This window comes from Pteropus medius, unplaced genomic scaffold, assembly GCF_902729225.1.
Source record: "Pteropus medius unplaced genomic scaffold, Ma_sr-lr_union100, whole genome shotgun sequence".
Classification (NCBI taxonomy): Eukaryota; Metazoa; Chordata; class Mammalia; order Chiroptera; family Pteropodidae; genus Pteropus; species Pteropus medius.
In genome coordinates, this window is record NW_024353517.1 from 4,699,106 (window position 1) to 4,724,993 (window position 25,888).

Below are 25,888 nucleotides of genomic sequence, written 5' to 3' on the forward strand. Positions count from 1 at the left end.
AGCAAGGATGGAACATTCTGGGAAGGAAAATTCTTAATTGTGGAACTGTCAGGCACATTTAGGTCCTTGGTCTCTGGCCACTGAGTGCCAGTAGAAACTTCTAGTCATTGATCTAGCTCCAAACATATCCCTCCCTTTTCCCAAATGCCCCTTAGGAATATGATATTGACCCTAGTCAAGAATTATTTTTCATTAGTGCACCATTTCCAGAGTGACAATGTTTATTTTTGTAATATTTTGATGAGCAACAACAGAATAATAAGCTTTATAAAATAATTCTTATCGAGCCAAACAACAAATTAGAGAAACGTTTTTCTTTCTTTTTTTTTTTCTCTCTCTCTTTTTTATCACTCTTATTTTCTAGTTGGAGATTTATTTTTAAACTATTTTATGGATTTAAATTATGATCACAAACTTCAAGAAATTGGCCACAGTGAGGCCATTGACTTTAAAGATGTCTAGATTGGCAGTTTCAAAATCATGGATTTCAGGGTATCAGAACTCATTTGATATAGAGCAAGTTGCAATACCATAGAGTTATTTGTCTTGATAGAAATACTATTTTATTAGATAAAATATTCTGCTATACAGAAGGATGTATTACACTGGCCTCTGCATAGCAAGCTCAGGCTCTAAATTAAACTTAATTTGTGCCAATGGGGATTGCATCAGCTGGTTACACACACACACGCACACACACACACATAATACACACAACTCTGGTGATTCTTACCTTCTGTGTTCTTGTTTTTCATCATAATGTTTATTGTAGCAACAAATGCAAAATACTTCTAGAGAATTTGTTCCTGGTGTTAGGTAATACATTCTGGCTCCATTACGAATTCTATAACCTTTTCTCAGCTTCACACACTTTCTGAGAATGTTCTCAGCACCCACCCATTCTCACCTTGGCCCGTGACTACAGCCTGAGACATCTCCCATCACACTTTGGAGGCTGGTTAAGTCAGTTTACTTCTCTGGACATCGACTGCCTTATTTCGGAGGCAAAAATACTGACTTGAAGGATCAAAAATTTAATGAGCTTAAAAATCCTTCTCAGTGTTAGCATGCAGTGGCTCAGATTTAATTTGTTCTTCTTACTCTGTACAGTACAAAGTTAGTGAAGTGACACCTCCCCCAGAGCTCTTTAGCTACAAAGCAACCCCCAGGAGACAGACTTCGACTCCAGGCACTTCATTAGAAACTTCCCTCCTCCATCCAATGGCCTCTATCCTACCTCCTGCTTTTAAAAATTCAGGTTTCTAAGTACAAGGTTCTTTGAAACCATATACAGCCACAGTCAGGGGGGACCTCAGCATTGCCATCTACTCTAATTCTTCATTGAACAGATGGACTGAGGCCAAGAGAAATGATTTGCTCAAGGTCATAGAGCCAGCAAGTAGCAAAACTGAGGTACATAATTCCTGACTTTCAGTCCAGTGCTCTTTCCACTGAACCCAGGTGCCTGTCATCAAATGATTATGGCTTCACAGGAATGGTGTACCTAGAGATGGCTTTATGTACTCTAGTTTCTTTGGCAAGCTAAATTTCTCTTTTAATTCTAAAATATTTACGCTGAGCATCAGGGGTCTGTGGACACTGTTGCTCCAGTAATCCAGCAGTAGAGGTGGCATCCACAGTAGGAACAAGGAGACTGGGCGCATCAAATAATACTCACTCATCTTCCTGGGAACTGTGGCCTCAGTGTGCTTTAGTGAACCATTTGCTGAATGATATGAATTTCAATTCTTAGAGTCTGAAATGGTCAAATCCAGTGATGAGATGGTAGAAAGTCACATTTATTTAGCAAATATTTTGTTCCAGATTCCATGCTGGCTAAGTGTAGTGATTAAGCTGGGACTTTGAAGACAGTCATATAGGTTCAAATCCCAGTTTCGTTATTAGTTGTTGAATCTTGGGTAAGTTATCAAACCTTTCTGTGTTAGCTTACATATCTGCAAAATGGAGCTGCAAAATGGAGCTGCAGCTGCTACCTAGAGAGGTTATTAAGTTGAAATAAATTAATATGTATTAAGCACTTAGGACAATGCCTGATATCTAGTTAACTGCTGCATAGTGATAGCTATTACTATACAAATTTAAAATATATTCATATAAAACACCAATACATGCTTTGCCAGAATGAAATGACATACATTAAATACATTAGAATAGCTAGCTACCTATGAAGATACAAGGAAATTACACTCCCTCACCACCCCCGCCCTCCCAAAAAACCCAGGCAAGTAATTCTAGAGTCCCTGCTTTTAATCATTACAGATGCCGCTTCTTTATTCAAGGCATCAAGCATTCATGCAGAGGCAGGAGGAGCACTTGGAAGATGGTCTCCTGCATCAGATGGAAGATTTAGGCTTTTCTTTTTCACCTCTTAACTTTAGGATCTGCGGGTCATACTGTTTAAAGAGCCTGCTCAGATTCTTCTAGCTACACTAAGCTTCTGCAGAAAGCAAGGAGATATGTTTCCAACTGTATCATCTCTGATGCCTGGAATGCAGGTCCATGAGCTTCATCAATAAGTTTTATACAAATAGGTAGCAAAAGTGTAAATGTGAGAGGCTGAAAAAAAACTTAATGCCCAAAATAGAGGACTAGCTAAATAAATTATGCTCAACAATATAACAGAATATAGGAAGACTACAAGATGGAATAATATTAAAAACCTAGAAAAATATTCATGATATATTACTATTCATGATATACTACAGTGTGGCATGTAAAATGTGTGTGTATATATAAACATACATGCACATACATATGGACACACACATACATGTACAGAAAATGGCAGGCAAGTGATTATTTTGAGCATGGGTATTAGAAAGAGTCTTACTTTTGGATTATTTTATCTATATTTTCCACTTTTTCTACAATAAATCTGTATGACATTTATAAAGGTAAAATAATTTATTAAAAGGTAGCAGGAGAAGCACCCATAGTAAAGGCTGTTTTTCCCATGGATCTCATGCTCCTCTTCTATAATCGAGTTGAAAATTATCTTTTCTGTTCCTGCCAGGCTGATGCAATGGCTCCCACCTTTGTGCACAGGTGGCTGCTCTTATATATGGCTGTCGCAGCATGGATCCCATTGCATTCTAGTTATTAGGTACAAACCCAGTTATAATCACTGGGCAGAGAGCCTGGCATATGAGTATGTATGAATTAATTAAAGAATTAGTAGGGGCTCAACAGCTTGGATTTGGATACAAGTTCTGCCATTTATAAGCTAGGCGAATCCCAGGCTTCTGATCTGTACAGTGTCAATAAAAATCATGGGTCAAGAGACCTCCAACAGGTTTTGTAAATGGCAAAGTGCTGGTCACAAGAAGGGTAGGGGTGCAGAGAGTGAGTTTATTATTATTGCTGCATCTATTAACGGGTCTAATCTTCCCAGCTCTTATTTCTCTTTGGCTCTCTAAGGCATCGTGGTTACCATAGCAGCCAGATCCTGATGATGCCTCCAGGGGCAACAAGGTGAAGCTAAGCCAGCTCCCAGGTCCTTGCCTTCACATGCCCTTTCTTTCGTAGGGCCAGAGTAAGATGGTCTGAAGCTCAACCTCCTTTTAGGACCCCCACTCTATCTCTGGTCACTTAGACCCACAAACCTTGCCTCTGCAGCCTCAGGGCCCTGAAACACTCCTTCGAAGACTTCCTCCTACACAAGCTCCGTCTCTGGCACTCTGCCTGGTTGCCGTGGAAACAGGTTCCACTGCGGACAAAGGAGGGAGCTGGGTCCTGCTTCCTCCTGGTCTTGTAGATGAGGATTTTTAGACCGTGGAGACTGCGCTGTCCTGCCCTGCACCTGCCTTCGCTCTCCGTGTTCTCATTCAAGTGGAGCTTGCCCTCCTTCACCACAGACGAGACGATGTGTAAAAGTGTGACCACAGGTGAATGGAAGAAAATCTTCTATGAGAAGATGGAGGAGGCAAAGCCGGCAGATAGCTGGGACCTCATCATAGACCCCAACCTCAAGCACAATGTGCTGGCCCCTGGCTGGAAGCAGTACCTGGAATTGCATGCCTCAGGCAGGTGAGTAGCTCAGTAAGTAGGGCCCTTGCAGGCAGCCTCTGCAGAAGAGACAGAGATATGAAGAATCCAGGTGCTAAGGGTCAGTCTCACTGTTGGACCAGCATAGACTGTGAGGCAGAGAAAGAATCCTTTACTGGGAGCTGGGACACCTGAATTTGATTCCAGCTTTTCCACTGAGTACCTATGTAACTTTCCCTCTCTGAGTTCAAGTTTGCACTTCTAGAAAAAAGGTGGAGTATACTTATTAGTCCTAAACTCTGACATTTTATATATTTTCCAGATTTTAATAATTTCTTAAAATGGTTAAAAGAAGAAGGGTTTGAGGTCCACTGGGGGTTCAAGGAGTCTGTGCTCCAGTCCTGGGACAGTTCAGTTTCAATTTATTTAATTCAGCTTGACTTAATATAAAATACTGAACACATGAAGTGTGCTAGAAGCTGAATCTACTCTTAGCTCCATGACCCCTGAATAATTCAATTTCCTTCTTGTACCTCACTTTCCCATTTGTAAAAGGAGGGTTTAGCCTAGGTCCTTGCCTTGTGGTTCATGGAGCAGCAGCATCAAAATCACCTGGAACTTGTTAAGGAGGCAGAATCTCACACTCCATTCTAGACCTGCTGAATCATAATCCATTTTAATAAGGCCACTAGGCATATACAATATTGCACATATGTATATTATTATACAGTATATATGATATATATGATATATGACATATTACTATATAATAATATACTATATAATAATATACAGTAATATATCATATATACAATAATATCTAGGATGACTTTCCAGGACTCTTGTCCACTGGTCTTCTATTACATAAAGACTTTTGGGACATAAGATAGGAAGGCTGAGTGGTGCCACCTGAGGGTCAGCAGCAAGGCCTTCTTTCCTGCCCAGGTGCAGTCTATTCAACTCAATTCAAGAAACATCTATTGGGTACCTGTGAAGTGCTGCTGGGTACTGGCTCTGCCTCTAACTAGCTGTGCGTATATGGATTGCTTTTTTATTCTCTGTGCCTTGGAGTAAAACAAAGCATTAATTAGGTGATTTCTGAGGTCCTGACATTTTCTAACCCAAGTTTTGTGGTCTCGACTGAGAGAAGGTAAATAGTCCCTAAAGAATGTAAGAAAAAGAAAAATGAAAATGTGAAGCCCCTAAATTGGCTGATGGGAGGGGTACAAATGACTGGATACTTCCTGATAAGGCCCAGCAACTTCTTCAAGACTTGGAAGGCTTGCAGAGCTGAGACGGGAGGGCTAGTGGCTCCTCCAGACCGGCTGGTGACCTGTGATCCCCAGCTGGCCCTAGTGAGCAGCTCACTCTGGCGCCCACTTCCAGGCTTGGGATGTATCAAGTCTGGCACTGGCCGGAGTCTGAAAGATGATAATTGTATTTTCTCCTGATTTGGGCCTAGGCTGTTCAGTTAGTGTTGACAGGTAAACATGGGTGGATGGATCAGGGGTTTCCTATATGATGTGGCCATCCCAGCAATCAGGTTCAAAGACAGTGTGAGCAGGAAGGACTCATCTAGTGCAGCTCATTTTGCAGTTGAGCAAATATGCCTGAGGGCATTGGGATGGAGGGAGCTGAGGTTTCTGCAGAGCACGGAGGAGGTGGGCTGGGTGAGGGCACAGTGCTGCTGGATGCTAGGTGTATCCTGAGGAGCTGCTCTGGGCCTAGCAGCGCACACAAGGGGCAGGCTGGGTAGCGTCCTGGGGAAAGCTAATGAACCCTGGGGATCGTAAACATACTGCCTCCACCTCCAGGTTTTGCTTACGGACCATCACTCACTTCCCGGCGCGGTTACCACTGCCTTCACTCCATCTTTTCCCGCTACTTCTCTCTCAACCCGCAGATTCCACTGCTCCTGGTGCTGGCACACCTGGCAGTCACCCCACGTGGTCATCCTCTTCCACATGTACCTAGACCGCGCCCAGCGCGCGGGTTCGGTGCGCATGCGCGTCTTCAAGCAGCTGTGCTACGAGTGCGGCACGGCGCGGCTAGACGAGTCGAGCATGCTGGAGGAGAACATTGAGAGCCTGGTGGACAACCTCATCACCAGCCTGCGTGAGCAGTGCTACGGCGAGCGTGGCGGCCACTACCGCATCCATGTGGCCAGCCGCCAAGACAACAGGCGGCACCGTGGCGAGTTCTGCGAGGCCTGCAACGAGGGCATCGTGCACTGGAAGCCCAGCGAGAAGCTGCTGGAGGAGGAGGCGACCACTTACACCTTCACGCGGGCACCCAGCCCCACCAAGCCGCAAGCCGAGGCTGGTTCTGGCTGCAACTTCTGCTCTATCCCCTGGTGCTTGTTTTGGGCCACGGTTCTGCTGCTGATCATCTACCTGCAGTTCTCCTTCCGTAGCTCAGTCTAAGATTCCCTTGGTGAAGTTCCCCAGGGGACTCTAGGGGCCCAAAGCCAAGTGAGGGGGAGCGGCTACCAACTGGTGGGAGGGGGCGAAGAGAAACCTGGGTTAGGAGTGGGGTTAAGTTATAGCACTGGTGCCTCCACTGACTCAGTTGCTCCTTGGACAAATCACCCAGATTTTCCATCTATAAAATCATGGGTTTGGGCTAGACCATTGGTTGTCTCAAGGTGAAACCCAGGGCCCCAAGTTTCTGCATAGATGCCTCAGAGACTTTTGGATTTGGAAGGTAGACTGAATGAGTGCGTTTCCCATCCTGGTCAAACTGCCCATCCCCAGCTCTTACCTCTTCCTGTTGCTTTAATCAGAAGAGCTCCATTTTAGATGGAGTTCCATTTAAGAATTTTTAAGTTTGAAAATTATAGGACTAAATGATCTCAAAAGGACTTTGCACAGTGATGGGTGCATCCTTGCTTTCTTGTTAACCCCCCATCCCTACCCCTCAATATCTCCCACATCTGGAGATGCAGGCTTAAATTAGCTCTGTATAATGTATGAGCCTCATACATGCTCTTCTTCCTGTATACACAGCAGAGATTCCTCTTGAAGAGAGAGAGATGGGGGCATTAGGCTCTCTCTTTGCTGCTGTGTACACAGGGTTCCTAGCTTCTCTTCTCCAGACTCCCAGTTTCCAGCTTCCCTCCACTCAGGGTAGATTCTTGGGTTTGCCTGGCTAAGAGATGTTGCTTGGGATAGAGTCCTATAGAGCTAGGCTTCCCACCTACTGTATTTGAACTGGCAGAGAATTTAGGGAAGGTTTAGAAGGTAGAGTGTTAGAAGCAAACCATAAAATGCCTAGGAAACAAATATAATGACTTTCCATTATAATGAAGAGTCTTCAGAGTTCAGGGACAAAGTCTGACTGATTCTCAGCGGTTCTGATGGCCAGAACACAGGGGCAGGGTCCTGGCATCCTGAACTCTTTGCTGAAACCCTGCTGGAGAGGCTTTCCCGCATTGGCCTTGCGTAGACACTCTCACCAAAGATCAGCTGTCTACCTAGAACCACAGGGATGGGAGATCATTAGCCAGAGAGGGAGTATTAGAGATATGAAGTAAAGTGCTTTTCCCATAAACAAGTGCATAGTTATGTGGGAGAATCTTATATCTCTGTAAAATGGGGTGCAGTATGGCTTGGAGTGAGAAGAGAGAAGACTTTCGGAGTTGGGGTATGGACTGGGGTTTGGGGGAGGCAGAAAGCAGGAGGTAGGATGCCACCCTGCACTTTCGAGGGTCCTTATGCACCTCAGCTCTGTTAATAACTTGACTCCTTTTCCCCCTCTCCCCACACTGATCCCACTTTAAATGGAGAATCATCATCATCTGTAGTGGTGGAGGGAAGAGGGCCACTTATATAAAGATGGGATACTTTAATAAAAATGGGATATCTTTGGGCTTAGTAGTCATTAATGTGTGCTTCAGATTTGCCACACTATCCCCGATCTGTAACTGGCTGTCGAACACCTCCCATCCCTTCAGTCTCCTATCTGGGGCCCCCACATAAGGCTTTATCTAGTTCCAGCTTCAAAGTCTAGGCCAATCATGTCCATAGTCAGGAGGGATGCAGGCAGCCCTTGGTCAGTTACACAGGAGACCTAGCGTAATAACAGTCTTACTCCTACCATTGCTCTAATTCTGGTAACCAGCAGGTGACTTCCTTCTCTTCATTTATGCAGTATTCATTCCTTTATCCAGGGCATATATCTTAAGCACCTTCTATCTGGCAAACCCTGATTTGGATGCTGGGATCCAATGGGTACTAAGGGGCAGGTTCTATCTCTCAGATTCTCTCCTTACTGCAGAAGCTCTCAGCCCTGGATGCACTTTAGAAATCCTGGGGAGCTTTTAAAGAAATATCAGAGCCCAGCCTCCACCTCAGACCAATAGAATCAGAATTCCTGGACATGGGGGTTGAGCATCGGAATTAGAATAAGACCCCCAGGTGATCTACCTGTGCTACTTAGTACAATGCCTTCTAACAGGAACAGGTTTCTTTTGGCACCATCTTATAATAATGAGCCCAATACTTTTCTTGATGACCTGCCTTGAATTCTCTAGGACTAGAGCTCAGCTTTCCTACTCACTCCTACTCCCTGCTCTGGGGACTCGACCCTCTTTCAAACCATCCTGCTTCTGACTGTTCACTTGCTAGGATGAGGGCTTTATTGTGCTCTGAGAGTCTCCAGTATTGAACTCTGCCTCCCTGGCCAGATACTTATCAAACTTTGTTATTATATATCAATGGCTATACTCCCTGCAAAAATGTGACCAGAGTGTAGAAGTGACTTACCCCAGGTCCCACTGCCAGGGACTTAGTTTTAGTCCAGAACTCTTTCCTAAAACATTAAGCTTCGTCCCGCTCTGTAGGGAGAGTTCTACAATCTACGAAGGCCTCTGACTCCCTTATTGTCTTTCACACTTGCCGTAGATGGGGGTGGGAGGCATTCTAGTCTGGCTCACCACCTTAATATCCCTGCCTTGGCAAAGACTTCTATGGGATAGTTCTTTCTTTGCACATATTGCTACATGCCACATGATGAACTTGTTAGATATATCTTCAGTGTTATAAATAGACTCAGGGATATTCCAGGATCCTAGGCCTCTCCCACTGGAGATTCTGTGTATTGGTCTTGATGTGCAAGCCATAAGGAGACCTACAGGCACTGAATTGTGGTTCCAGAGGCTGAAATCCTCAGCATAAGGTCAGCAAGAAGTGCTGCCTTGATCACTTCCCTCAAACTCATCGGGACCAGGGACAAGCCCAATAGAACTCTTCAGGGGGGTCAGGAGTGCTGAGAACCAAGACCACTGACAGGTGCCATCAGAGTAAGTTTATAGACCATCAGATTAGAGATGCCTCAGTCTAGGGCTCTTAGGTCATGGATAAGAAACTGAAGCCTAAGGAGAGTAAGGAACTTGACCATTATGGTACAGCACGGAGTAAGGGATGATCATGAAATCTGGGGTTAAGAAACACTTGAGTTCTGGTTCTGCTACTTCCTAGCTGTATGGCTTTAGGCAAGTTACTTAAGCTTCTTGAGCCCCGTTTTCCTCCTCATCAGAATGAGAATAATACAATCTGCCTTGAAGGGCTACGGTAAGGAATAAATAATGCACGGACTGTGACGTTGCCAGATAAAAAGCACATGCTCTCCCTCTTCTTTCATTCCTTTTGCATTTTAATTGACACCCCTTCAAGTCTTGAAAGGTTCTTTTTCTTTGTGATTTCAGCTCTGTTGGTAAATACTTTGGCGGGGGTGGGGGGCGAGCGGGGGAAGAAGGTGGAAAGGGTTAACTTCTCAGCCCAAGGCTGAGACCTGGTCTATTTCAATATATGTAGAGCCATTTCTTTTCTTTCTCTTATATGTATTTCAATATCTTCATTTTTCCAGCAGCATTATAGCCCCTCTTCATTCTTTAAAGATAGCTATTTAAAATATCTCCCCAAACAGAAAACACCAGTGATTTCTGGGCTCCATTCCATTGGCTGAAATATCCCAGAAAGAATTTAGTTCTTTTCCAAGTCCCATTCTAATTCTCTGTAGGACTCCCAGCTAAGGAATTTCCTTTGGAGTCATTTTTGGCATTGCGGGGGCACTGCCACATACACCAGGGAAATGAAATCCGCCTGTTGTATGGCTATTTGGTGACAAGGCCTCCTTGTGAGGGTGCGTGGGGGTGATATTGGAAGCTCATTGGTCTGGGAGCTGAGCAACCTGGGTTTCAGCCCTGGTTTATCCACCATGTAGATATGTACATTGCTGATGTTGGGTGACTTAGTCTTTTCCCTCCGCTGGGTCTCAGTTTCCTCATTTGTAAAGCAAAGAAGTAGAGTAATCTGAAGGGTCCCAGCTAGCTCTGACCTTGTCACCAACTGCTGCTTAGCCCTATTTGTCCTGGATCATTTTGGGGGTAGGGGGTGCCCTGACTCTGACTCCTTCAGCAGATCATCGAGTTGTTAGTCTGGGATTTCAGTCTGCCTGGGTTGGTTTGGAATTTGACTTTCTTATCTGAACAGCCATAACATCTCTCTTTCCTTTTCTTTTTGGAAGCAAACTTTTATACATCTTACTCTGACAAGACTGCTCTAGAGATATTCACATTTTGAAAGGCAGTTATTCTGAGAGATGTTGCCTATACAAGGGCTTGGATGGTAGTGATGGAATTTCAGTCTGTCTTTTCTCCCCTCACTTCTAAAATAAGCTCAATAATTCTTCACTTCTGTCTTAACTGGGTCAATACTTGAAGGGCAAAATAACATATTCCCTATTTTCAAGATTCATTTATTCAACAAATGTTTATTGAGTACATATTATGTGCCAGGCATTGTTCTAGACACTGGGGATATATTGGAGAGCAAAGCGACTAAATCACTGACCTTATGGACTATAGAGGAACTAGACAATAAACAATGTAAGTAATGTGTTACATAGTTTTAAGTACTAAGGAGAAGAATAAAGTAGGCAGAGGGGATAGAAAGGGCATGGGATGAAGTTACAATTTTAGATTAAGTAACTAGATCTTACTAAGAAAGTGACATTTGAAAAAAGTTGAAGGAACTGAGTAAGGGGTATGACATGTACAAAGGCCCTAAGGCAGAAACAGATGGAATGTTCACCTGTGAGGAGGCCAATATGGCTAGAGTTGCAGTTCAGGCTTTCGTAGTCATAACTAAGTGGTAACAGGGGCCAGAGTAGTAACAAGGGTCAAAACATTTAAACCATAAATTATTGTCAGGACATTGATTTTTAATCTGATTGAGACAAAAAGCCAAAGGAAAGTTTGAGCCATGGGGTGATGCAATCCAATTAGCATCACATGTTGAGAGTGTACCATAGAGGGACAAGAATAAAAGAGGAAAAATTAGCTAGGAGGCTCCTGCAGTAGTCCAGGAAAGAGGTGATAGTGACCTATTCCAGATTGGCGGCTTGTACCAGGGTAGTGGCAACTGGGACTGAGTCTGAATCTATTTTAAAGGTACAGCTGAAAGGGTTTGCAGATGACTTAGATGTGGGATCTGAGAGAACAAGAGGTCAAAAGGACCCCAAGTTTTGTTTTTGTTTTGTTTTTGTTTTGTTTTGGCCCGAGCAACTGGAATAATAGAGTTACCACGTTCTGAGATGAGGAAGGCTATTTAAGAAACAGATTTGGGGCAATATGAGGAGCTCGGCTTGGGACATGTAAAATTTGAGATGTGTTTTTGGCCTTCTGTTAGACATTAAACGTGAGAAATGGCAAGGCGAAGGTGGCAGTGGCCTGTTTATACCTGCAGGAGAGGCCCAAGCCAGAGATGGAATTGGAGTCATCGACGTTTAGGTAATACTAAATGTCATGAGATTAGATGAGACTATTCATGCAGAGCCTGGGGCTATCCACGTAGACAGGTTGGAAAGAAGGAGAAACTCACAGAGGGACTGTGGAAACTGAGGCACAGAGAGCACGATTCGCTTGATCTTTCAGAGACATTAGGCAGCAGAGCTTGGCCTGGAGCACAGGTCTTCAGAGTCAGGGTTCAGAGCTCTTCCCACTGGCTCAAAGCACCTTCTCTCTCATGGCACCCACTTACTCCTTGAATTGGAATTCTGCCCATGTCCCTTGCCTGGGACATGTTGTTTTATCAAGTTTGAGCAAGACAGAGATTTTCGTTTCTTTTTCTTAGCGTGTTTGAAGTATTTCATAATTTTACAATGCACTAACATTAAAAGGCTCAGTGGGAGGCCTAGACTGCCAATGGATTTAGGCATTGAACATGCAGACTCAGACCAAAGGAAGATGTTGTTGGAATTGTTTAAAGAAAGGAGTCTATTGTCTTGGATCCTGGTGACAGGCAGGGGCCGCGTGTGAGCATTTAATGGGAAGGATTAAATAACCTAGACAGTCCCAGGAGATGGAAGATGGAATAATGTCACAGGACAAACAGCTCAAGGGGAGATGAGAGTCCGCACTTTCAGAGCAGGTCAATATCATCTGAGCCCTGGCCTTGACTACATCTACATACTCTTCGGGTTCCCAGAGCTTGCTCCAGATGGTGCTGGCCTATTGGTACAGATCGGGGATCATAACCTGTTACTTTCCAGAGACCTCTACTGGGACTGGCAGATGTTGATGGAGGAGATATGTTCCCACCCATGCCGATCAGTTCATTGTTCAGCATGCTCACCCTGGGCACCGTCCAGGCTTGACATATCTTCTTGTCATAACTCTGTCTTGTCTTAACACCCCGTTCCTCAGAGGGAACTCCCTCAGAGGCTTTGTGATCTGCCTAAGTGTTGAAAGTGTGCTGGCTCTTTTTCCTGTGATCAGAAGCTCATTGCTGGGAATTGAGCCTGTGTTTTAGCATCCAAATGACATTTTCCTTATTTTCTTGAAAAAAAGGCCAACACATACCAGATGCAGGAGATGGTTGTAAAGGCCCTGTTTATCTCCTCTCTTCAAGTTCAGAGAACCCTGTTCTCTCCTTTCTGGGGACAAGCACTGATGCCAGCAGGTCACAGAAAGACCAGGGGCTTGAAAACCATGGCTGCCTTTTTGTTTTGGTCCCTGCTCTGTTTCTTCTCTACTTCATTACTAATTCACCTGGAAGTCTTAACAGAGATTGGACTCTCTTAAAACTGGCTTCTTTAGGCCCAGCTCTAGATTCTCAGAACCCCAGGAAGCAGTTTCCTGTCCTCGCTCTCCATGGGCCAGCTCTTGTTCGTGAACCAGAGGGTCCCTTGCCTGATATTCAAAAGCCATCCTGAGTTTTCCCTCTTTAACCTTTTTTCCCTCGGTTTATTCTGCACTAATGCTTCATATGAAAGGTCAAGCCAATCACATCTCTCCTTGGTCCCCAAACCTCAAATGTCTCTCCATTCCCCAAACCAAGCTGAGCATCCCATGCTGATACTTCTGAACTTCCCATAGGTGTTCTTTCTCCTCCTAATTTGTCTGGCTCTCCAAGGACGCCAAGTCACTCACTTTCCCCAAACACTGCTGCCCTTTCACCTTCCTGCTTTTGTATATGCTATTCCCCCACACCTGGAATGCCTTCCCCTTCTTCCGTTTACCACTGCCAAGGAAGAGACTATTCTTTCCAGGAAAACACGAATGCAGAAACATTTGACCGAGGATGTTGCTGAGAGTCACAGAAAAGTTCTGGATCATGGGCTGGAGCAGCAGGATGCTCACCTCATCTAATGTCCTTTTACTGTTCCAGGATGCCATCCAGGATGCCACATGGCATTTAGTCATCATGTCTCCTTAGGCTCTGCATTAGTTTTCTAGGGCTGTAATAACAAAGCACCCAAACTGGATTGTTTAAAAAAAAAAAAAAGAAAAGAAATGTATCATCTCACAGTTTTGGAGGCTGGAGGTCTGAAATCAAAGTGTTGACAGGACCAAGCTCCCTCTGAAACCTTTAGGGGAGAATCCTTCCTTGCCCGTTCCTAGTGTCCGGTGGTTGCTGGCAATCCGTAGCATTCCTTGGCTTGCAGCTGCAAAACTTCAATCTCTGCCTCCATTGTCACCTAGTGTTCTCCTTCATGTGTCTGTGTCCCTGCGTCTCAACTTCTGTCCTTAAGAGGACACCAGTCATATTGGATTAAGGGCCTATCTGCTCCAATATGACCTTGTCTTAACTAATTACATCTGCAAGGACCCCAGTTCCAAATAAGGTCATATTTGGAGGTACTAATGGTTATGACTTCAGCATATCCTTTTTGGGGGATACAATTCAACCCATTATAGGCTCCTCTTGGCAGTGACATTTTCTCAGACTTTTCACAATGATCGTAACACGTTTCTCAGGCCACATTTTAACCTCGCCATGCTTCATTCAGTTTGCTCACCTATAATAATGGGGATAATAATAGCACTTTTGTCACAGGTTATTGTGAGGATTAAACTAGAGAATTGTGTAAGAGCTTAGTGCAGTCTCAATCAGATAGTAAATGCTCAAAAATGTTAGTAGTTATTTCTCATAGAATTTTTTATATTTGAGCTAAGTTTAGTTTCCAAAATTCTTTCGTTTGTTGATTCTTCTGATTCAACAACCCTCAGACAGGAATAGGGAAAAGATTTTTCTGCCAGTTTATAGATGGAGAAATTAAGTGGATAAGGGAGTCAAGTTATGCTGCACTAGAACCTAAGTCTCTTGGTTTCAAGATCCATTCTAGATCCATATTGGCCACTGTCTCTGCTGCCTGAATTGTATAAATTTCTCCTCTCAGATTTTGGCCTACCTTTGCTCGCAGGGCTTCTTGGGGTGCTGATTATTTGATTCTTGTCACCAGAAAACAAGATCAACTCATGGCAGAAGGAAAATACATGCTCTAATCCATAACAGGCCATTCATAAACATGATGCGGTATTTTCTGAACAAATGAGACACATGATCCCCCACGATGTTTTTTATATCCTGGGAGTGGCTGACAATCAAGAGCTGCAATTTGGATGCTGAAAGGTTGGTATTCTGAGATAGTCTGATAATTCATAGGAACAATAGGAGAAGGTGTTTAATCAGAACTGACCTGAAAAACCTAAGACATGCTACTTATTGATAATACAATCTTTCCACCATAGTCTTTCTGTCTCTCTTCATGGTGCCGTGGTGCTAATCACATACAGAGAGATGTTAACAAATAAAAACACGACTCATCAGAATCATTGGCACATGAAAAACATACAAGCCAAACAGGATGCTTTAACTCAATAAAGATGTTTATTGGAAACAATGTGTAGTTACCCACAATAGCTTCTGTTGCTAATGAAATTGGTATGATCATTATTGATAACAACATTCATGGTATTAAATCATAGCTTTAGACATAAAAATTATATTCTAGGGAGGTGGGTTTTGGTTGCATAGAAGAGACGTTTATAAGAGGTGGCTTGTTTCGAAGTTGGAATGGGTTGCATTTGGAGGTAGTGAGGTTCCCATCACCAAGAATGTTCAAGAAAGAGGTCATGAAGTTAGACAAGATGGCCTTAACAAACACTCCAACCCTCTGCTTCTATGACTCTGTGAGAAACTTGGGTTGCTTAGACCCTAGCAGCTGTGCAGGGGCTGGTACACTTAACAAATGCTTGTGGACTAAGGGTTGGCCAAAGTTCCACAGCCCATTTAGACGTTCCCTCAAAATAAGGATGAAGTTGCAATTGGAAGAGTAAATGGGTTAGACTGGGTACAGCCAGAAGTCAGTCCAGATATCCTCTACTTTTTGAAAGTTTGCTTTACTTCACGGCACTTTTACAAAAGTACCTACATTAGTACCTATTTCACTAACTGAAAGAAATCTGAAGAGAATTTTCACTTTTAAGAAAAAAGAAAAGTAGCATTTACTGTTTTGCAGTGAGCTGTTGTTACAGAGGCAGCATGTAGGCCTGAGCGAGGAGAGTAGCCCCACCAAGCTCCTTTCCTGGGAACTACACTTGACATCTCAGCATCGAGCCGCCGTAGCTCTGAACTGTGTTCGTGAGCATCTGGGCTTTATCTTGATTTCTTTTGTGCATCAGTAAGCAGGATGTGTCCTTAGGTAATTATTCCCTTGCTTTACATCATTTTGGCTTATGAAAGGCCTCATAGGGACAAGACACTCTTCTTTCAGTTAGCGGGAGAAACCTGTATTTGTATACAACATCCTGAGGCCATTTGAAGTCCCATCATTGACTTTAAAAAAGAAAGGCTCTTTTAGATATTGGTTCTGATCCTAATATCAGAACATTGGTCTACTAGACATGTTGTTTTTGTGAGAGCAGCTAGTGTAATGAGGAAAGCCTGAGAGGACATTTATTCTTGCTTTCTTTCCACCTAGAAGGTCTCCCTGTCTTACCTGTGGAAATGCCCACCCTTCTCAAGGTTCAGCTCCAGCATCATCTCCTCTGGGGTGTCTTCCAGGTGTCCCCTCCTCCAGTGTCTCTGTGTTGCTCCAACACCTAGCACTTGGCGGGGTTCGTTTTGTTCATGGTGGTCACTTGTGTATGTCATTTCTCCCTGTTGAAGCCTCTGGAAGGTAGGAATCATGTTCCCTTCATCTCGCTTGTTTCCAGAGCAGCCAGCAAAGCCTGGTGCATGGTGCTCCCAGATAGTGCTGTGAATCAGGACGGTACGGTGTTTTGGAATGTCTTAGGACAATTCCAAAACTGCATCACAATTCTTCTTTGGTATATGAAATGGAGCTCCAGCTTGCTTGACAAATGTCTAATGGAATTGGATATCATTGTCATCTTCCCTTTACAGAATACACCGCAGGGCAAAGAGAGGTAGAATGACTTGCTCGTAGAATCAGAAGCAGGCTGTGAACTGCTGCCCTTGAGCATTCACGCCAGGGGTTAGTGTCCATGAGTTCTCCTTCCTCAGTATCTCTTCTCACCAAGAGACCCTGAATGACGCCAGCAGCTGCAGTTCAGGTCAAGAAGTAAAACCTCCCATGAAGACCAATTTTGATAGAACAAAAGACAGCGACTTGGGTCTTCTGATCCTTTGAAGGGCTTAAATCTCAGAGCTCTCAAGGGGACGAGGTCTCTGGAAGCTTCCTGGGAGAGGAGATGCCTCTCAGAGGGGAGAGACATTCTCTGGGGAAACACGACCATTTGGGGCTGCAGTGTTCAGGGTGAGGAATCAAGCAATGACTGCTGGGGGTCAGCTGTGGACACAGGGAGGGAGAGTGCAGGGCCCAGGTCTAGCCTGCCAGAGGTGACCTTGTGCAGCTCAGGTTCTCAAGAAGGGAAAGGGGCTGGGCCTGGAGCAGACACTCTGCTTAGGAATAAGGAAAGGTCTCGTGACCAGTACGTTGCCTGGGCTATGTCCTTGGGAACCAGACAGGGGTGGTTGTTGCTGCAGCTGCAGTATTTTGTTTGTATCAGAAAAACTCTATGGAGCCCTAAGGTAATTTTTGCTTTTTAGTTACTTTGGCTTTAACTCACCTAATCAAGGAAAAATGGCCTCCCTGGATCCTAGATTGTCAGAGCTCGAAGAGTTCTTTGGGATGAGGGCCAGGGAACTGCTTAGAGTCATGCAGGGGACTGGGGGCAGAGATAGTTCTGGAACCTGGTGTCTGGCTTTCCAATTGACCTTTCCCAGTCTCCTTTCCTGCCCTGCTTCTCGCAGGCACTCTTAGAATTCGATGTCTGGCTCATATTCATAAGTGCATTGCTGTGGGACATGCTGTAGGACCAAGAACCTTGTCTCTTTTACTTCTTATGGGGGGCAGGGATTGGGGTTGGGAAAGGTGCATGGTAGCAAAGAAGCATAGAGCATTTGGGGACAGATGAAAGAGATAGTCAAGGTTGAGGGGAAGGGTACACACTGATGAGCCCTAAGACCCAGGCAGGGTTTGTAAGAGAACTTCACTTGCCTGGTAGACACAGACCTTCTGCTAAGTCACATTTATTGAGCACTTAGTTTATGCCTTCACTATACTAAGCGCTATGTATACATTAATTAATTTGATCCTCATCAAATTGTTATGAGGTAGGTAGGGTATGCCATTTCTGTCATATTGTCAAAGAAACTGAGGCTCAAAGAGGTGAAGTCACATGCCCAATGTTGCAAAGCTAGTAAGTGATAGGGCCTGGATTCAGCCCTGTGCCTGAGTACTCAGCTGTTCTGCTTCTTTAAAGAGTGAAAAGGGGGCTGAGACACCTTCATTATTGGCCAGTAATGAATGGGCTGAATGAGGTGGGGAAAGGGCAAGGGTGCTTTGCATTAGATAATTATCCTCTGCGGCTGCCTGACCAGGTGTAACGGGGGAGGCGGATGAGAAAATGAATTCAGTTCCTAACTTTGGTGACCCTCTGGATCCAGTCTTTGTTTTGGTAGACGTAGGAATATACTCCGTAGCGGTCCTTCTTTCCACAGTCGTCGCCCCAGGACACTATGCCCACCAGGTACCACTGGCCTGTCTCTTTATCCAGGGTCACCATGGGACCTCCAGAGTCACCCGCACAGGCATCCTTCCCCCCTAAATGAAAAAGAGATGCTAGTTAAAGTAACGTGTCTCCGTCCCTCGCCCCAAATTCAAAGGAGACGCCTCCCCCCATCTGACTCGTAGTTCAGAGAATGGGACACGAGGGGGCGCAAGCAGACCATCTGACTCAAACCTCTGCTCTGAGCAGTACTGGCTCAGGCCTCCGCAGAGCTCAGTGATTTTAGAAAGCCCACGTTCGACTCTTGTTTCATAGGGAAAAAGCTGGGCTTGGAAAAGGGAATAATGGAAATTCCTAACACTCTTCTCTCTGATGCAGTTTCTCCCGCGGAATCCCTCTCATGACTGTCCTCCCCCTCCTCGGCCTCTCCCCTCCCCTCCTCTGCTAGACCCCAGGGTCTCCAGGCCTAGCGCTGCTGGGCTCTGCATCCCTCCTTGGCTGGTGCTACTCTGTTGTATGCTCTATGCTAGCCTCTTGACTTACCTTCCTTTTCCCCAGCGCAGATCATGTCCCTGGTGATTTTTTTCTTCAGTGGGGCATAGGCTTCTCCGCAGGTGCGGTGGTCAACGATTGGGATTTCGATCTGGAACACAAGGCCACTGTTGGTCCTCACTCCTGTCTGAGGAGTCCCTGCTATTCTGACACCCTTAGAGCTGGCTCCTCCTCATCCCCTTCCCGGATGAGCCTGGGTCTAGTTTAGACCTGGTCTCAGAAACTGCCCAACAGTGCAGGTGAAGGAACACTGACTGAATGGAGAATCAGGAGATCCGTGACCGGGTACAGTCTCAGTCATGAAATTGCTGTGTGACCTTGAGCAAGTCATTTGCCATCTCTGGGCCTCAGTTTTCTCATCTGTAAAATGGGGATAATAATACTTGCCTAGTACATGCATTATTTCAAATGTCTGCAAAACCTACAGTCAGTCTTCTTTACTCCCACCCCTACTGTTATTGTCTGTGGGCCCTGGGGCATGCAACTTAATCACTGTTCTTCAGACCTCTGAGAGTCTGTTTCCCGATCTGAAAAATAGAAGTCATAATATTTGACATACTAGTCACATAGAATTTTACAAAGAGAAGATCAATAAGATCAATAAGGAGATGCTTTGTAACCTACAAACAAAACATAAATATTAGATATGGTGGGGTTACTGCTGCTCGCCTTGCAGCAAGCATTTACTTACACTCTCCCTCACCACAGTATGAGCTTCTATATACCGGGTCAGTATCTCGTCCTTTTCTATCTTATATAGCTTGGAATGTGTGTGTGTGTGTGTGTGTGTGTGTGTGTGTGTGTGTACACATACACACATATTTGCATTGAGGTGATAAACTGATACATGAAAGTAAGATATTGGGATTATCATTGCCCTTAATTCAGTTTGAGATTAAATGTTAGCATAGATGTCTGGAACAAAATGAGGAAACATATGAGTCTCAGTCAGCCAAACCAAGCACTGAATATATTGGTCATATGGTTCAAAAGTGCAGCTCCTGTTGGCCTTTGCTAGCAGGGGACCAGAGGCCATTCAGGTCTCTCTTGGGCCATGGCCTTCCCAGATAAGTAGGGAGAAGTCAGGGCAGGGTGGTTCTGAGCATATATCCTCAGCAAACCATCAAGTGCCTGGTTAACTCTATTTATCGTTCAGGTATCATTTAAGTGTTATTTCCTCTGGGAAGCCTTCCTGAACCCTGAAGATGAGGTCAGATATCCTATTATATGTTCTGGAGCATCCCACACTTTTCCTTCATCACATTTATCATGTTAACTACTTTCTGTCTCTCCCACTTGACTATCAAGCCGAGGAGGCCAGAGACCAGATCTGTCCTTTCATCCTCCCCCATACCTAGTAGCTACTACAATGAGAGGTACCAAATAAACACTTTGGAGTTAATGAAGGGATGAATTGTTGTTGCAAATCCAAGAATTTAAAGTGCATGAAAAATAACCTATGTTGAATGATTTGGAAATGAATTGTAGCAGTCATAGAACCCAATAATGTCAGAGTCAGGTAGCTCTTGGGGACATCTAGTGTTGCTGCAAACTTTGAAGCTTGAGATATTATACTACGGTCTAGAGAGGCAAGTGACTTGTTTCAGATCACCCGGTAAGTTAGTGGGAGGCAGGACGTGGAGCCATGTCTCCTTACTCCTAGGTCAGTGTTTTTTTTGTTGTTGTTTTGTTTTTTATGCAGTAATATGAATGCAACAGTCAAGTTTCCTACTGCAAGGACTGTGGCTCTCAAGAGCCCATTGTTTGGCTCATTCTTGTTTAGTTTGTGTTGTGAGTCTTTATCATATATACAGATGAGTCATCCTTTCAGGTGTCCAAGCCTGCTGTTTTCTGCTAGAATTTCCTTAAGCTGAGCCTTTAATAAGCTACGGAATCAGTGAACAACATTTGGAGATCAGAGACTCATGACATGCAGAATAAACAGATCAAGTTTGTTGAGATTCAAAGTACCAGTGAACTTTGGAAGTGAGTGTGGGCCCCCGATGTCTCTCTCACCCACCCCCTGCCCAAGTCTCCAAGTCCCTAAAGGGCAACATGGAGCAAGAAGGTCTCATGCAAGGCAGAAGTGTCATTTTCTGTAGGGCATAAATTGAACTTCACCTCCATCAGGGTCTCTGGGAACCTTTGCAAGAATTGCTTCCCCCAGCCACTGACAATGACCACAGCCCCTGGAAGAGAGAAGACACGGTGAGAAGAGAGAGGCTGCTGTGGGGTTTTCGGAAGGTTGCATCTTGCAGCCCCATCGTTCTCTGTCTGTGGAAGAAGGGCTGAATTTGCCCCCCCCCAGAGAAAGGCAGCATGGTGGGGAGGAAGACTGCTGGGCTAGATATTACTTGCAACAGAGGTCTGGGCATTTGTTTCCATGAATCGTTAGCTGGTTTGTTTGTTTAGTTGTCTATTCTCTCCTACTTCTGACCAGCAAGAAATCTAGGCTCCGTGACAGCAGTCATCTCATCTATCTTGTTCACTGCTGTATCCCTCTGCTTATAACAGTGCTGGCACATAGTAGATGCTCAGTCAATAACTGCGAAAAAATTAAAAAGTCTAGCCTAGTCTACGAAATTCTATGCTACCTCTAGCAAGCCCTCACCCCTTTCTTCCCTTCTGAGCCTCAATTTCCCTATTCATAAAATAAAGGTATTTTCTATTTCCCCCAACTCCTCAACTTTGATATTTTAGAAGTCTATGAAGTTGACCAATCTTGGGGTTGTGGGAAAGGGCTGGGTACTGATAGAGCACTTATTTCTTCATTTGAAAAAAAAGCCTGGATCCTGAAAACAGCATTGGGCTTTAAGTCAAAAAACCTGGATTCTAGCCCCAAACCTGTTTCTTATAAGCTGTATCTTGGGTAAGTCACTCTACTTGTTGACCTTCGGTTTTGTCATCTAGAAGATGGGACTCCAATACCACCTCACAAGACTTTTATAAGTAGTAAATAAATTAATGAATGTAAAGCAACTGGTACATGATAGGTATGTGGCATCTGATTTATCAGAGCTGTATCTGTGCCTTTCCTGATGGCTCACTTCCCCGAAATACTTCTTAGATTCCATTCAGCCATTTTTTAATAACTTTTTTTTTTTTTTTAACTAAAAGAGTTTAACTATGATGTATCACCACTGAATTTAGAACAGAATGAAAGGGAAGCCAGCTGCCCCGGGTTGGACACATTTGAGTATATTATTTCATTTACATGTCACAATCACCTGATGGGGTATTATCCTTAGTGTAGAGCCAAGAGACTTGAGGTTTGGCAACTTCCTCAAAGTCAATCAATTAGGAAACAGTGGCATGGGAGTTCAAACCTATGCTGGTGATTAAGTTATTGTCCCTCGGCTCCAAACTTATCCTTCTATACTCTGCTTTGTGATGCTGTGGATGAGACTCTGAAATGACAGCTTTGCTTCGTCAGGGGGATTCTGAAAATAGGAGGAAGTCTTGCTATTACTATTGGCGTCACCCTAGCAATGGTTCTTCACCTCAGCGATGGTTGGTTCCAGCTATTTCCCTAGCAACATCAGCACGGGGCCTCTTCCACGGGAGTCTGAGATCCTGCTGCACAGGGCCCTGTCCGCGCTTCTAGGGTCTATAAGTCCACCCTCTTTGTTGCTCCAGCCCCAGGAGTGGTGATTTCTTCTGCAAGTACTATCTCTATTATCTCAGCATTCCCCCTTCACTTCTCTAGTCCTCCAATGCCCTATATTAAATTCTCTCTGTTATGATAACTAGTCTAGTTTTCGTTTTCCTGTCTGGACTCCAACTGATGTAGTACTTACAGTACTGGTCAAACCTGCCTGTTTACTGTGTGTGCTTTGGAACCAGTTCTGACTTAGCTGTTTTGTGGGAGGCAGCTGAGGGGTAGCACAGACACTGTCAGCTGGCTCAGTTGGCACCAGAGCCTCACCAACGCTGGAGAAGAGGTCTCTGTGGAGGCACCTGCTTTTCTGCAGAGGCAAGATCAGGGGTAGGGAGAGGTACCTTCCCCTGGGGGCCTCTCAGGTAGACAGATAGGCATCACGAAGTCATTCAGCACTGGGTCTTGTGACAGCTCCACCAGAGCCACGTCATTCTCAAATGTCTTGGGGTCATACATGGGATGGAGTAAGATGTGTTGGACCCTGAGATGCTGTTCAGTGTCATCTGATCGGAGCCTCCAATGCTTGCCTGGGCAAGAAGAAGGCACACGAGACATGGGGGTAATAGAGGCACAGAGGATAAGGTCATACACACCTTGCTCCCTGTCAGCACCCTGCTGCAAGCAGTCTGTTTCCAGCCTTAACTCTTTTACTCCCCAACACCCCTTTCCCCAGCCATCCCACCCTCCCTACCCTTCTGCATGTATTCTCTTGGGCTCCCAGCCCTGTCTTTCTTCATGACCTGATCCCATTGCCTTATAATACTCATTCCAGTGCTCATTTCCACATGTTCAAATCATATAATCACCCTTCAGTGCTTGGATCATGTGTTGCTTCCTCCATGAAACCTCTCCAGTTCTTGAGTTAGAATTTTCAGTTAGAAGTCTTTTCCCTCAGAATTCCTATGACACTTTACCTGTTTCTCTCTTACAGAACTTACTGCTTTCTTTCTTATACTTAGAGGTCTTTGCACTCATATTTTATTCCTTTATTAGACTGTAAGCTCCTTGTGGGCAGGAGCTGGATCTTAATTATACTCGTGTCCTTAGATGCTGGCATAGTGTTGCAGGTAAGTGTTGAACCGAATTTAATCAGCTGGTGGTCTTGATTTTATAAAGAGAAGGGGAAACTTAGATTGTATGTGTATGATCCACTTGAAGCCATGGATTCATAGAAGCCTGAAGCATCTTTGGAAATGATCTAGACTGGGCTCTTTATCTTACCGTTGTAAAACAGAGGCCTAGACTTCAATGACTTTCTCATAGTCCCGCCATCTAGAAATCACTGGCCTGGGCTTCACTCAGGCCCCTGGACCCCAAACCCAGCTCATTCTTCATCCCAGGTATCCTGCCCTGGTGAGTGAGTGAACACACCACATTCCCAGAACTCACAACTGGCTTCAGGAATCAGCTTGCCCCTCACTCACCCACAATGATTTTGAAGTCAGAAGGGCTTAGCAGGTATGAGTCAAGTGGGCTTGGGTCCTCTGGATTCAGTGAATGGTGGAGGCAGTGAGCTGCGGTCACAATCCAGTTGGAGCCTGAGGACAGAAGTGTACACACACACTGCCCGGCACTGCCCCATCCAGCCTCCTACTGTCTCAAGCTGAGGGCCTTCAGACTATCCAGGATACCCCTCTCTATTGCATTTCACCGTCCCAGGTTAGACACTCACATCCTAATCTAAAGATGAGGAGTTAAATCTGTGATTTTATCTGCCTATTCCAACTAAAGCCAAGACTGAACATCCTAAACAAGATTTCAGGGTTTCCTTACACCATAGGGTTTGTGAGCTCCAGATAGCCCCATGTAGGTCTACAAAGAACCTGGTGCTCACTGGCCACTCTTCAGGCCTTTTGGTCCCTGTACCATCAGCAACAACCTCATTTGGAAACTTCTTAGAAATGCAGACTCTCAGGCCCCATCTCGGATCTATTGAATTGGAATCTGCCTTCAGTAGGAAAATCTGGGGATTTTAATAAGATCCTCAAGTAATTCTTATGCATACTAAAGTTTGAAAAGCGCTGATGTAGCATGGTGCTTCTCAGCTGCTGGTGCACATTAGCATCACTTGGGGAATTTAATAAACAAAACAAAAAAAATAATGCCTAGGCTTGAAGCCACGCCAGCTAAGTCATGGGAGTGGGGCACAGGCACAAGTATATTTTAAAGTTCTCCAGATGATTCTACTGCTCTGATTCTAGCTTCTCATTTTATAGTTATGGATCCTGGTGTCAAGTGGGGATGTCTAGGGCCACTGAGAAGGTTAGCGGTAGGTCAGGGCCAGACCTTTGGTATCTTGATGGTCGACCTAGAGCATTTCTCATATCTCCTCAATAGACAGGTTCCTCCCCTTTGCTTAATATAGGATTCGACTTTGGATCATCCTTAAGGTGGAGCAGATGACAAGTCCATAACCAGAGGCATACATAACCAGATTAACCAAACAGAAAGGAAGGCACCAGGACTTTTGGGTGGGGGCATCAGGGCATAGTTTAGAGTTCCAGGCAGAGGTACTTTTCTGGAGCAGGTTCCAGGCTCAACGTGGCCCTCTCAGGAGCAGCTATGTGCTCTGGCTACTGGGTTCTGGATAGAGCTCCATATAACCCACTTTCTTTCCCTTGGGGACATTTTTGGTCTCTGGCCACAGCTGGGGGCTGTTGGCAGAATTTTCTAGATGGATAAAATGGGATGTGCTAGCCAGCCAGGCAGGAGAGCCTGCCTCAGAGCAGGGCTCTGGGCCATTTACATGAATCTAGGGGTGTGTAATGGTGAGTCCGGAAATGAGGCTTTGGCTCCTAGCTCTGCAAATACTCTCGGAGTTCCAGAGCCAGGTTCCCTGTACGCAGCCTTCAGTGTGGACACTGAAATGTGGTGCCTTCCCTCCTTCCTCTGTCCCTCAGGCCCTTTTCTGCTTCCTCTGCCCTTTCCCATCCCTCCCTCTCTCTATAAAACTGAGAAGAAGAGAAATTCTAGATTAGGTGACTGTGCAAGGCACAGCATGAGAGAACTTGTAGCTTGGATGAGGATAGAGAGGTCGACTTCTAACATCTTCGAAACATAAATAATAGGGAATAAACATGCAGTAGATACACTTGGCCCTCTGCTGGTTTTACATCCACAGATTCAACCAACTATGGACTGAAAATATTTGGAAAAGAAAGTTGCATTGTTACTGACATGTACTATGCAGTTAATCCTAGGATGGTTGCCTGTGTCTGAACATGTACGGACTTTTTTTTTTGGTCATTATTTTCTAAACAATACAGTATAATATCTATTTACATAGTATTTACATTGTATTAGGTATAATCTAGAGATGATTTAAAGTATCCAGGAAAATGTACGTAGGTTATATG

General features: G+C 44.7%; 2 protein-coding genes across 2 annotated transcripts in view; one reads left to right on the forward strand and one right to left on the reverse strand.

Moving 5' to 3' along the window:
• The first annotated feature begins 3,745 nt into the window (after positions 1-3,745).
• Positions 3,746-7,418, forward strand: RTP1 (receptor transporter protein 1). Its single transcript, XM_039850633.1, has 2 exons — positions 3,746-4,047; positions 5,909-7,418. Exons 1-2 carry the CDS (start codon positions 3,776-3,778, stop codon positions 6,426-6,428), a joined length of 792 nt encoding a protein of 263 aa, XP_039706567.1. The 5' UTR covers positions 3,746-3,775; the 3' UTR covers positions 6,429-7,418.
• Positions 7,419-15,165: 7,747 nt separating this feature from the next.
• The window catches only part of MASP1 (MBL associated serine protease 1), a 65,880-nt gene continuing 55,157 nt past the window's right edge, over positions 15,166-25,888 (reverse strand). Inside the window, exons 11-15 of the mRNA XM_039850555.1 lie at positions 23,957-24,070; positions 22,874-23,059; positions 20,996-21,063; positions 18,866-18,965; positions 15,166-18,417 (exon numbers count right to left, since the gene is read on the reverse strand). Coding sequence (XP_039706489.1) covers positions 18,227-18,417; positions 18,866-18,965; positions 20,996-21,063; positions 22,874-23,059; positions 23,957-24,070 — 659 coding nt within the window. The 3' untranslated portion in view covers positions 15,166-18,226. The remainder of the gene's footprint in view (positions 18,418-18,865; positions 18,966-20,995; positions 21,064-22,873; positions 23,060-23,956; positions 24,071-25,888) is intronic.